The 13,578-nt window shown below is 33.7% G+C and overlaps 1 protein-coding gene across 1 annotated transcript in view; it reads left to right on the plus strand.

Moving 5' to 3' along the window:
• Positions 1-13,578, plus strand: part of LOC129218111 (ubiquitin-conjugating enzyme E2 J1-like) — a 66,120-nt gene that overhangs the window by 39,390 nt on the left and 13,152 nt on the right. Inside the window, exons 4-5 of the mRNA XM_054852308.1 lie at positions 1,709-1,793; positions 10,798-10,903. Of these exons, the coding sequence (XP_054708283.1) occupies positions 1,709-1,793; positions 10,798-10,903 (191 nt within the window). The remainder of the gene's footprint in view (positions 1-1,708; positions 1,794-10,797; positions 10,904-13,578) is intronic.

Raw genomic sequence — 13,578 nt, forward strand, 5'->3', positions numbered from 1 at the left:
TCGGTCGGAGTGATATGGTAGTTGCTCTGTGTTGGCAACAATGGATCACGGAAAGGAGAGTCTACTGTCGCAGAGGGTCAGGGCGTCCCAGGAACACAACTGAACGCAAGGATTGCGCAATCGGAAGAGCGGCCACGTCGGCACCGACAACGTTGCTAGCATCAATTCAACGCCACTTACCTCCTTTCAAGTATCTGGTGGTATCAAGGGAAACCATTAGGAGACGACTGGCCGAAGATAGTGTATGGAGTCGACGTCCATTAAGACGCTTGCCACTGACCCCACATCTCAAGCAGTGTCGACTGGATTTTTGCCAACCTCGGGCAGCTTAGAGTGTAACAGACTGGAGGCGTGTGATCTTCAGCGATGAATCCCAATTCAGTCTCATTGCTGATGATCACCGTACATGTGTGTGGAGGCGCACTGGCCAGCACTCCGATCCGGCATTTGTTGTCTAATGGCATACAGCCATTTCGTAAGGTGTGACAGTGTGGGGAGCGATTTCTTGGGACACGCGATCACCTCTAGTTGTTCTCCAAGGCACTCTGACAGCTTGCAGATACGGGAACAGAATTTTAACACCGATTGTTCTGCCCATGCTATCAAGTCGCCCAGGTGCCATTTATCAGCAGGACAATGTTCGTCCACATACAACACGACTCTCTCAACATTGTCTTCAGGGATATGACGTACTCCTATGGCCTGCCAGGTCACCAGACCTTTTGCCAATAGAGCATGTCTGAGATATGCTGGGAAGGTAACTGCAGCCATCCCGGGATACAAGGGAATTAACGACGCAGTTGCTAAGATTATGGCATGATCTTCTGCAGGGGGTCATAAGTGACCTAATTGATTCGATGCCACGTCGTGTTTCGCTTGTATAGCTGCCAGAGGTGACTTTACTACTTACTGATTTGTAACCTTTTGCATGCTGTAACTGCTCAATAAAATTATCTTTTATTCTGAATTTTTAATCATCTTCTTATCTCCTTATACACTAAATGCCTGCCAAGTTTCGTAAGTGTAGCTCAATTTCTTCTGGGTGCATATATTTTTTTGCGACAGAGTGTATTTATCTTTTGTTTTTCATTGAGCTCTTTGAAAGGAGCTTTTGAGAACAACTTACCTGCAGAGCTTTTAGTCCCACTTACCCCCACTGTTATAACTTTGTTTTATATCTGCTGAGTAACCAATTTCAGTCGTGGTTTAAGGAACAATGCTGTTGTGTACATTAGGCCACCTCATGATAACTATACAAAATTGCTTCTCTTCTTTTCAAGATTTCTGATTTTGATTTAGAAAAAATGGATTAGTGAAACAATAGTAGTAGAAAAAAATGGCATCATGAAATATAAAGTACAATAGATAATAAGAATTTTAGACATGGTTTTCCAAATTTGGTACTGAGGTACACCACCTTCTCCTAATGTCTCATTTTTGTTATGTTCTGTCATAAATTAAGGTATTTCATAACTTTTGGAAGGGATTATTTTTTAGTCACTATATTTACTTTTAAGTCTTAAAATTCCATTATTAGATTTCAATATTGGTTACACAAACACTGTATTTACTTTTGAGTTATAAGATTTTATCTTTATCTATGTTCTTTTGTTTATTTTTTATTTAAAATGACATGCATTTGAAATACATTTATGTAACATTGTTTAATGGAAATATGAGTGTTTAAAAAACTTTTTTTGTCATTTAGCCAAATGGAAGGTTTGAAATCAATAAGAAAATATGTCTAAGCATATCTGGTCATCATCCTGAGTCTTGGCGACCATCATGGTCAAGTAAGAGTCATTTAAAGAATGAGCTTTTATTTAATTGAAAATAATCTATTGATATTTGCAGTTATTTTTTAAATAATTTATTTTGAAAACTTTTAACTTGTAAAATCTTTGTCTGTAATAAATCAACTGATTGGCTTTAGAATAGTTCCAAAATAAATTATTCTCTGCTTTGAATTATAAAACTTTTTGTTTGTTGATATAAAATAGGTATAAGGTGAAGATAAATTGCATGATGATGAAGACTGACTGATGTTTAATAAAAACATTTAACTAATAACAAATAATTGCACAATACTAAAATAGCAACATTTAATAAACAATTGCAAAATCCTAGTGTAGTGACATCATTTCGAACTGTCTTATATATTCATAAACAACTGGGTGTTGCCACTCAAAGACAGTGTTTAACAAAAAAAAACTTTTATTCAGCAATATAAAATGAGATCCATTGGCTCAGAGGAATGCAGACGACGATGGAGCTCAAACTTGCATTTATTAGTCAAATTCGTTTTGTACACATCATTTATTGCTTTAGCCTTGGCTATGATCAGAAGATCAAGCTGATCTTTGCATGTTGTGTGGTCAAAAAAGCTATGTGAAGTTCGTGGGAAGATGTTCATACCTGCGAAGCAAGTAAAACTGAAACTTTTTGTTGAACTTTGCTTTGTGGTGCTATTTGCTAGTAAGGCATTTGGCACTAATTCGTCCCATTTTTTTGGATGTTTGTCAGTAGTTTTTTCAAACTTGATAAAATAACAGCATTTGCTCATTCAACAATACTATTTGCTTGAAGCAAATATGGCATTGTCCAAGATTGCGTGATTCCATATTTTTGCAAAAACTGATGAGTGTGATGGGCGGTATAGTCAAGCCCTAAGTCTGATAAAAACATACTATATGCCCCATATCAATATATGATGTTGTGATTCAATTCTTTAGTCACTATGAGTGCAGCAAGATATGCAAGAGGCGTAGCAATCACATAGCATGTAGCATGGTCCATCTGCACCAGCATGTTGAGGTTGCCAACATTTTTTCAAGTAAGTGATGCATATTCAATGACACAGCATTTACAGTTGATCTTGAGACAAACATAAACCTGGTCCTGAAAAGATGCATCAGTTTCTACATAGATTGACAATCCTAGTTTGAAATATGCAAGAACGGCAGCGGTTATGACAACAACTTTCATGATTTCGATCATGCCTGCCTTGTTCATAATTATATAAAGCAATGGAGGCATTATTTGTCTTCTTTTCGAATCCTTTGAGAATATTGCTGAGTGACTTTGAAATAACAGCATAGTTTTTAACATGCTTCCTAAACTGGTTAGTGAATCCAAGAAAACTACCGACTTATTGAATTGATTTCAAGAAAGTATGTGGTTCAACTGTTGCTATTCGTTTGGGATCAGGACGTTCACCATCTTGGGAAAAGGATTCAACCAAAGGGAGTGATTTCAAGCATTGCAAATTGTGACTGTTCTGGCATCAACTTGAAACCAGTGCTGTGAGTAGCACTAGAGTGTTGCAATAACTTTAAAATACTAGCTGAAATCCTCATGTTAAAATATCGTGAATGTTTGTGCTTTCATTATGTGCTGTCAAGTGGTCATATGTCATTTTTATTGCTCGTGTCATTTTAGATGGCATGGATCAAGCCAAGTGGAATCTGAAGGAACTCATAATGTCCGTCAAGGCTGATAAAGCCAATTTTGTATATGTCAGATTCTCTTATGCAAATTGTGTGAAACACCAATTTTGCATCCATTTCAGAGTTGTAATGCTTTCCTGCAGTGTGTTTTATCACATCTTCCATCTGGTCAAATGGGTGTAAATAAATCTTGGTAATGGAGTTGATAGTGTTGGAGAAATCTACAACTACTTATCTTGGAGTGGTTTCATGAAAGGGTTGTTACCACAATAAAGGTAGAGGCAACATCAGGTGAATTAGAATGATGACAAATTCCTTGTTTTAACAACGTTTGAATTTGAATATTCAGAAATTAACGATCAGGCTCCGTAATGTGATAAGGACAACATCTAATAGGCTGGTCATGTTGCAATTCTATTTTGAATCCCGTGTAAGGACATAATCTAATTTTGTCATCATCAGAATAAAAAATGCCTGAAAATTGTCCAATTACAGCTTCAAGTAGAGATTGTTGTGTCATAGACAGTCCTGCTAATTTAGGAATAAATTTAGCTTGAGGAGAAATGATACTTAGTTTTGTTACTAGCCAAACATGTTCTAGTGGCGGCTGTAATATTTCATTGGAATTGAGATGAAATTTATGCTAGGTTTACATTTGTGGAAACATTCAGATAAATGGAGTGCCTTTGGTGTAGAAATGCATAAGGAACCACTAGAGGGATAAGTACATGTAGCGTGAGCTTGTTGCAGCCAATCAAATCCCAAAATAAGTAAAAGTTGAGAGCAAATTCCTACCTGGGGCATAAGTTGATTAATCTTGCCTATGTTAATATTTAAAGAAGTCCATCCAACAGGTTTTATTCCATGGTCTGCAACTTGGAATTTCCCATCTATCTATGGATGAATAACAGCATCATCTGGAATGCAAGAAATCTGAATGATGGTAATGTCTGTGCAAGAATCACATAGTGCTTGAACTTCAGCTTTATGGTTTATAGTGACAGGTATTAACGCATGTTCGTTCACATGAGTTATAATGAAGTTTATAGTATTATCCTCATTGGTGCTTATAGGTTCAAACACTTGAGTTGTCTAATTGTGATTTGTGTTGTGGTGTAAATTTGGAAAATTTATGCTGGTAGGTGATGGGGTGCAGTATTTCTGAAAACAGTAGAGTGTACTGTTAGGCGAGAAGTTCTTGTTTGGTTTATGTACTCTTAAGTGAATGGGGTCAAGTTTCGGGTTTGAACTCTGGGTAAGTTTCGTTGGGTAGGCAATAACTGCACATAAACAAAGCATGACCTTTTTTAACATATCGCCAGCAAGTAATATTTTGAATATCATCAGTTGCAGGATTGTATTGCAGTGCTGCTCTTCATGTGCATGGGAATATTTTGACAGTTTTTTCAAAGTTTTCGTTGAAGTATTAAGGCTTATTTTCTTGTTTTTAACCTTGAATTGCTTCAAGTGCCACTGCCCAGTCAATTAATTCTGCAACAGTTTTTGAGTTTTATGTAGTTAAGGCAATCTGCCATTTTTCTTCTGTGATGTTGCCAATTATCATTGAAATACAACCAGCTTGTGGGATTGTAAATGAAGCTTTTTCAAGGAAAGCAATTTTTGCATATATGATTGACTAAAGTTTCACTGGGCTTTAACTTACAATCATTCTGGTGAGCCAGAAATTATTGCATTGTAATGTGCCTTTTAAATCTCAGAGCAAAGGCTGTTTTCTATGCATTCCAATTGTTTAAGGCTTGGCCTCCGGTTGAGGGGGGTAACCAGTTTAGGAGGCCAAAATTTTAGTGTTTTTTGTTAATTTTTTTAACAGGAAAGAAATAATCAGATTTTCTTTAAACTTGTAGAATATTTTATTCATCTTTTGAAGTACACCTTCTAATTTTTTAAAGGCATTTTCTCCTGTAAAAGTGAGGTTAGAAGCTGCTGTCCATGGGTGGTTGCCATCAGAGTTTGTTGCTAGTGGGCATTACCGATGCCACAATTTTTATTTGTAATCATTATCAATTTTTTTAATCGTAGACAACATATTTCCTAAGAATATGAATCTGAGATCAAAAAAGTTGAAAATTGCGTGTTTTTGAGGTGTTTGATTTATAATGCCATGCTTTTCTACCTTTTTTTTTTTTTCATATTTCTTGCATTAAAAAAAGAAATAATAATTTTTTTTTACTGATAATCATCCCAGATTTAGGTTCATATTGAGTATAATTGAATTAAAAAAAAATTCGTACAAATTTTCAGAACAATTGGTTAATAACTCATTGAGCTAAAGTACCCACCACTAAAAAAAGCAGTTTCAACAAAAAAGTGCTTGAAAAAAACTGCTGTGAATGTTTTCGAATTTTCACTGTTACTTAAGTGCTCATTAGCATTGGAACAAATCGGAATTTTCCCCTGAAATTTGGCAACAGATTCTTGAATAGTTCTACTAACTTTTCTTGACATAAAAAAATGGGTTTTTTGACCTGTCAAAACTAGTTTCCCTTTTTAACTGCCAATTTTTAGCAGATCCAGCAAGGCAAGAGATAGCATTAATCAGTTTGAAGTCATCAGACCAGTGTGCCAACGTTGCGATTCTGTCAACTTCTTTATGCCATTCAATAGCATTGTCAATGGTGTATCCTTGAATATGGTAATAGAGTTTGCTGTGTCATTGGTAGAAGTGACCTGGATAACATTTGGTTTTTCAATAATTGGTTTTGCGTTGCCATCATTGTGGCAAGAATTGCAGCAATATTTGGGTCTATTTGAGAAAGGAAAGGTGCTGGAGAAGGTGATGTTTTTAGCTGATTTCACATAAGTTCCATTTGTTCCTGTAGAGACTGAATTTGTTTCAATAATTTTTTGTTACCGTAAAAATTTTTGGCTAAGTCCATTTTTATCAACATTACTTAATCTTTTCACAGCTGTTTGTTTGGGGAGAAGAAACAACACAAGGCAAAGAGAGGATTTGGCGAGAAGAAACAAAGCGGGGTGAAGAGACGATAGAGCGAGCAGTACTTGGCAATGCTTTTGTTTTTTGGCGAGAATTGAGGCAACAGAATCTGTCTGACAACCGTGAATTTGTTCCACGGTTCTTTTAAAAGACTGACTGCGCAATATAAGGTGAAGATAAATTGTATAATGATGAAGGCAGACCGATATTAAATAAAAACATTTAATTAATAAACAATTGCAAAATACTAACATAGCAACATAAAATAAACTGCAAAATCGTGGCATAGTGACATCAGTGCAAACATTCTTATATGTTAGTGAACAACTGACGTTATATAGAGTACTAGGGAAAGAGGATATAGGGAAAACACTTATGTACATTCATCATCGAAAATCTAGTTTTGAGTTTTTTTTTCAAAGTAGTGTAGCAGTGATGTTCTCCTAGGCAATACAAATCGCGGTTTAGTTTTAAACTGGTATAGAAGGTTGTGCTCGTTGATTCTGCTTTACCAGAAATGGCTGAAGACTAGTGCTTGTTATATAAATGTCAGAAAACGAGGAGGTACCCACATCAACAAAATGCTGATTTAGATAGTATCCATCATATTAGTTTCTTTTACAGAGCAACTTCGATTTAAGGGTACCCGATTTAAGGATTTCTTCAATTTAATGATACATTTCTCTGATCCGAATTTGACTGCATTGAAATGCTCCTAGATTTACCAATATCCTTGTTTGAATAATAATTTTTTCCAGTCCCTTGGCAATCGTTAAATCAGTGTTATACTGTATTTTAAAATTTGATTTTAATACAGACAGAATGAAAGAGGTGTATAAGTTTTCTGGAAAATCTTTAAGCTCAAAAATTTTCCTCTCTAAGCTATGAATGACTTTACAGAATTAAACTTGCATTTACTAGGGGTGGTAAAAGCAGCTTGCTAATGCGTTATTTTTATTTGTTCCAAATGAACTATCCTTCCCTCCCTTTAAAGAAAATATAAGTAGAATTAAAAAGTAACAAAGTGTAAAATTCATGACTTTAAGGCTTGCAAGAATATATTTAGCTGTAAATTTAAAATACCTGATTAATATTATGCCTATTTGACTAAGTGCAGAATGTAAAACAGAACAAGAAGCGGTCTTTAAACTATAGGTGGGCAATGCGGTTCTTTTTAATGATCCATTCATTCTTTTTATCCGTTCATTTAACTCTTTCATTTGAACGACTTTGTTCATTTAAAAAAGTTGTTGCAGGAGATCTCTCGGCATGACATACTCACATACATTCGAAATGTTTCATCGGATCAGCAATATTCTTTGAAGGAAAAATTACTAAAATCATCTAAAATTAAGAAAATATGTCTATGAAAAATGAATCAAAAAAACTTTATTCAGGTTTAGATGTATAAAGCAATTATAGTTTGTTCCATAAAATATTGCTCTGTTGCCAAATGCTAAAATAGGTTTTCCGTTCCAAAAATCGCAAGTTCTCTTTCATCATTAAATTTAACTACTATATGAAAAAATAAATAAATTGTTTCTGATGTCAGACAATTTGCAAAATTGAACGTACATGAAACAGTGCACTAATTCTAAATAGAAATATATCGCCAAGTGTAGTATGGTTTATGAAAATAAAACAAAAAAAATTTTTGAATGTGTACTTTCAGTTACATTCTTAAAAATATAAATCACGAAATAAATAAAAGATAACTGCAAAAAAAAAAAAAGAAAACAAACAGGCTGTAATATAAAACACAAGAATAAAGAAATGTTTATTAAAACTATGTACATTACTTAACAGAAATATTGTTTCATAAAACATCTGCTTTTTAAATAAAAACTGGCGTAAGTTGTTGAAACTGACCTCCCCCCTCCCTCCTCAAAACAATCATCTGTCAACCATGCAATGTTAACCCACAATCTACCCAAAAGAAAGAGATGCGTTTCCTTCAAATATCCCCCCCCCCCGCTACAGTACTGTATACATCATATAGTATATTACCAATAGCAAAAAAAAAAAGTAACAACAAATATATTGATAACTCAGCCGGACTACCGGATAGTTTATTTTAAAAAAAAAGAGAGACTCGCCTAAATATTAGGGAGCTTCAAAATCATTATTTCACAGTACCAATGAGAACAAAAACTAAAAAAAAAACCCGCAACACTTTTTTAAATGGTAGAAAAATGAGACAGTATTAATCCTTAAAAATCTCTGGATGTTAAATGTAAAATAAGTGGCTTGGAAATCGTCAAGTTAAAAATAAAGCCAAATCGATATAGGGCGAGATCCCACTAGGCTTGACCTGCCCTCATCGAGTTTCCTAAAATTGTTACTATAGATGAAGAGTAAAAGTTGTAAATAAAACGTGAAAGTAAGAATTTCTACCTCTTTCACGTGAACTAATCAGGGTTGCTAGGGGTTAAAAGGTGCCTAACAATGAGTAATTTATCCACATTGAGTTTCCGAAAATTGTTATCATAAACGAAGAGTTAAAGATGGAAGTTGTTTGAAGTTTCAGTATTGAAACTTTGAATAGTGGCAACCCTATGATTGGAGCACTTTTGCTTAGGCACCCTATACCATAGGTTTTGTAATATTTTTACCTGCATTCTTTATATAACTTATTTGAAAACTTGATGAGGGTAAATTACTGATTTTTTGAACACCTTTTAGCCCCTGACAATCCTGGTTAGGGACTGGAAAAAGGTGGGCAATCTTACTTTAACGTTTTCTTTACAGCTTTTACTCTTCATTTACGACAGCAATTTTTGGATACTCGATGAGGGTAAATTACTTATTTTTGGACACTTTTAGCCCCTGGCAACCCTGATTAGTTCACGCACAACAGGTAGGCAACCTTACTTTAACGTTTTCTTTACAGTTTTTATTACTTTTCATTTATGACACTAATTTTTGGAAATCCGATGAGGGTGAATTACTCATTTTTGGGCACTTTTTAGCCTCTTGCAACCCTGATTAGTTCACATGCAACAGGTAGGCAACCTTACTTAAACATTTTATTTACAGTTTTTACTCTTCATTCATGATAACAATTTCCGGAAACTCAATGAGGGGTAAATTATCTCCCTCATTGAAAACCTTTTATCCCCTGACAACCCTGATTAGGGAGCCAAAAAAGGTAGGCAACCTTAGTTTAGCGTTTTATTTTCATCTTTTACTCTTCTTTTATGATAACGATTTTCGGAAACTCGATGATTGTAAATTACTCATTTTTAGGCACCTTTCAACCCCTGGCAACCCTGATTAGTAGTTAACCCTGATGAAGAGGCAGAAATTCTTACTTACAACTTTTATACAACTTTCCTCTTCATGTATGGTAACAATTTTAAGAAACTCGATGAGGGTAGGTCAAGCCTAGTGGAATCTTAGATCAATATGGATGGTAATTGATAGCAGAGATGGTATAGAAGGCACAAGGATCGCTAGAAAAGTGATGAAAGGTACCCTTAGAAATAGTTTTGGCGACAGAAAGCGTGAGAAGGATTTTAGCAGGTGCATGGACAAAAAGTAGAAATTCCAAACATTTTGTTAGTAACACAAACAACAAAACATTTCTAGTGGATACATTGAAAAATTGCAAATGAACTGCTGCGGTTAAAGAAAAATTATGAATAAAGCAGAAAGTAGAAAAGTTAGACACGAATATATTGCAATTCATTGAGAAAAAGGAAATTTGAGGTTGATTAAGAGGGGTTAAGTAAAGATGAATGTAATTCAAAAATAAATTGTAATTTTTGTCACAAGTGTATCAATTTAGTGCTCCAAACTGCTCATCATTCAAAAGGACGGTCGTTCATTTTTTAGGTGAACGAACGGAGCCGTTCATTTTAAGGATTTGTTCTTTTCGACTTGTTCGTTCATGAATGACACATCCTTACTGGAAACAGAACAAGATATTTTTCAGTTTCTAAAATGTATAATTTGCAAGCAAATTTTATAAAAGGAGAATGAGAAACCATTTCTGACTAATAACATTTGTAAAACCACTGTTCTACTTAAGTGAACTTAAATTTATGAAACCAAGTTTTATTGCCTTTGATGTTTTGGAGACCGAGTAAAAGCACAATATATCTGAATGAACGATGTAATGAGGAGTTACTGTACCTGTAAACCAATGTAGTAGTTATTTTCTTACTTAATAATGAATATTTTGTTTCCATTTAATGTTGATTTGATTATTTCTTTGCATAGTAGTTTTAGATTTGTTATAGACATACTCTGATTGAAGGATTGTAGCTTACCACTACATTTATTGTTTTCATAGCCTTGTTATATGGGTATTTACTTAAAAGGATAATTTTTTAGAACAGTTCACCTATTAATTGTGTTGAAATTTTATATTTAATATGAACTATTTTTCATTAGTCAGGACAGCATTACTGGCAATCATTGGATTTATGCCTACACATGGAAATGGTGCTATTGGTTCTTTAGAATATACCCCTGAAGAAAGGCAACTTTTAGCTTTAAAGTAAAGTCTTTTTTTTTAAAAAATATCATTATATATTATTATTTGATTACAGTTCTCTAAAATTTGATTTCTGCTTTGTATTTTCTTTCCTCATTTATATGCAATTCTAAAAGAACTCAAACACTGTTCTTAATTTGAATACTTGTGTTATTTTAATATACGTTACAAAATTAGGATATCTACTGATACAGAAAGTACCAGAACTATACTGGAAGTATAATTTAAATGCTGGGAAAATATTAAAAATTGGAATGGGATATGTATTATTGATGTGAGCCGAAGAGGCAAAATAGATTATTCTATCAATAACTCAGACTAAAACCAGCAATTTTCTTTTTTCAAATGGACATATTTTTCACTCTAAAATGTAATTATATTAGAATTAATTTTATATCCCAAAAGCAGGCATCGCAGCGTTCCTATATTCCTATATTTTCCTATATTTCTGAAAAAGGTTCCTATTTTCCTATAATTCCTATATTTTCCTATATTTTCAGTTTCCGCTTCCTTTTTTTTTTTTTTAACTTTTCCCCCGACTTTTTGCTACTGCATTTCCGCGAGCGACGCGCAGACGCCATTTTATCTAAGCAGGGCTCCCAAATGGTCCGCTTTTCCCGCCAAAGTTCGTTTTTTATGGTAAAGTCCGCTTTTTAACATTTCAGTCTGATTAGTCCGCTTTTACATAGTTTTTACTTAAATATCACATTTTAAAAGTTTTTTCATTTCGTTAAAAGTTACTGTACACCCAAACACGCCGCCGCAGCGCGTGTTAAACCAAGTTCGTACGCCGATTAAAAAAACCTTGAAAGGTTATTGGAAAAAAAGGTCTTTTTTTTTTTCAAGTGCTTGAAAACCTTGAAAATGTATGAAAAGTTTCTTTATTGCTTGAATTCTTTCAAAAATCATTGGACTGTGTTTCAATAGTGCAATTTTCTGAACATATATATATTCGGTTTGATTTATCGCGAAAAATTGCTTTCGTGTTTAAGGTTTCAATCCCTTTGCATCTTGTTAATATTTTGATGTTTTTACAATCCAAAGTGATTTTGACATGACTTTAGCTTAGCTTATTTTTCGTTTAATTTCAATAATTAACGAAGGAATTATTTTGGAAACTATGGCAACATTGAACTTACTCGGATTTCGCGGAAAAATGCTTCTCGCGTTTGAAATTTCAATCCTTTTGCATCTTGTAAATGTTTTGATGTGTTCCACAATTGGAAGTTATTTTAACATTTGCTACCTTAGTTTAGTTTATTTTTCGTTTAATTTTGGTAATTAAAGAAGGGAAAAATTTAAACCATGACAACATTGAACTTATTTGTACTTCGCGGAAAATTGCATCTCGCGTTTGAAATTTCAATCCTTTTGCATCTTGTGAACATTTTGATGTTTTTGACAATTGGAAGTTATTTTTAAATATACTGATATAGATTAGCTTATTTTTCATTTAATTTCAATAATTAACGAAGGAAATATTTTTAACCCATGGCAACATTGAACTTACTCGGATTTCGCGGAAAAATGCTTCTCGCGTTTGAAATTTCAATCCTTTTGCATCTTGTAAATATTTTGATGTGTTTCACAATTGGAAGTTATTTTGACATATGCTACGTTAGTTTAGCGTATTTTTCGTTTAATTTCAATAATTAACGAAGGAATTATTTTAGAAACCACGGTAACATTGAGCTTATTCGGACTTCGCGGAAAATTGCTTCCCGCGTTTGAAATTTCAATCCTTTTGCATCTTGTAAATATTTTAATGTGTTCCACAATTGGAAGTTATTTTGACATATGCTACGTTAGTTTAGCGTATTTTTCGTTTAATTTCAATAATTAACGAAGGAATTATTTTAGAAACCACGGTAACATTGAGCTTATTCGGACTTCGCGGAAAATTGCTTCTCGCGTTTGAAATTTCAATCCTTTTGCATCTTGTAAACATTTTAATGTGTTCCACAATTGGAAGTTATTTTGACATATGCTACGTTAGTTTAGCGTATTTTTCGTTTAATTTCAATAATTAACGAAGGAATCTTTTTATGAAACCACGGTAACATTGAGCTTATTCGGACTTCGCGGAAAATTGCTTTTCGCGTTTGAAATTTCAATCCTTTTGCATCTTGTAAACATTGATGTATTTGACAATTGGAAGTATTTTGACATATGCTGCTATAGATTAGTTTATTTTTCATTTAATTTCAATAATTAACGAAGGAATTATTTTGGAACCCATGGCGACATTGAACTTACTCGGATTTCGCGGAAAAATGCTTCTCGCGTTTGAAATTTCAATCCTTTTGCATCTTATAATATTTTGATGTGTTCCACAATTGGAAGATATTTTAACATATGCTACCTTAGTTTAGCTTATTTTTCGTTCAATTTTAGTAATTAACGAAGGAAAAAATTTGGAAAACATGACAACATTGAGCTTATTCGGACTTCGCGGAAAATTGCATCTCGCGTTTGAAATTTCAATCCTTTTGCATCTTGTAAATATTTTGATGTTTTTGACAATTGGAAGTTATTTTGACATATGCTGCTATAGATTAGCTTATTTTTCAATTAATTTCAATAATTAACGAAGGAATTATTTTTGAAACCATGGCAACATTGAACTTACTCGGATTTCGCGGAAAAATGCTTCTCGCGTTTGAAATTTCAATCCTTTT

This window comes from Uloborus diversus, chromosome 3 (genome assembly GCF_026930045.1).
Source record: "Uloborus diversus isolate 005 chromosome 3, Udiv.v.3.1, whole genome shotgun sequence".
Taxonomy (NCBI): Eukaryota; Metazoa; Arthropoda; class Arachnida; order Araneae; family Uloboridae; genus Uloborus; species Uloborus diversus.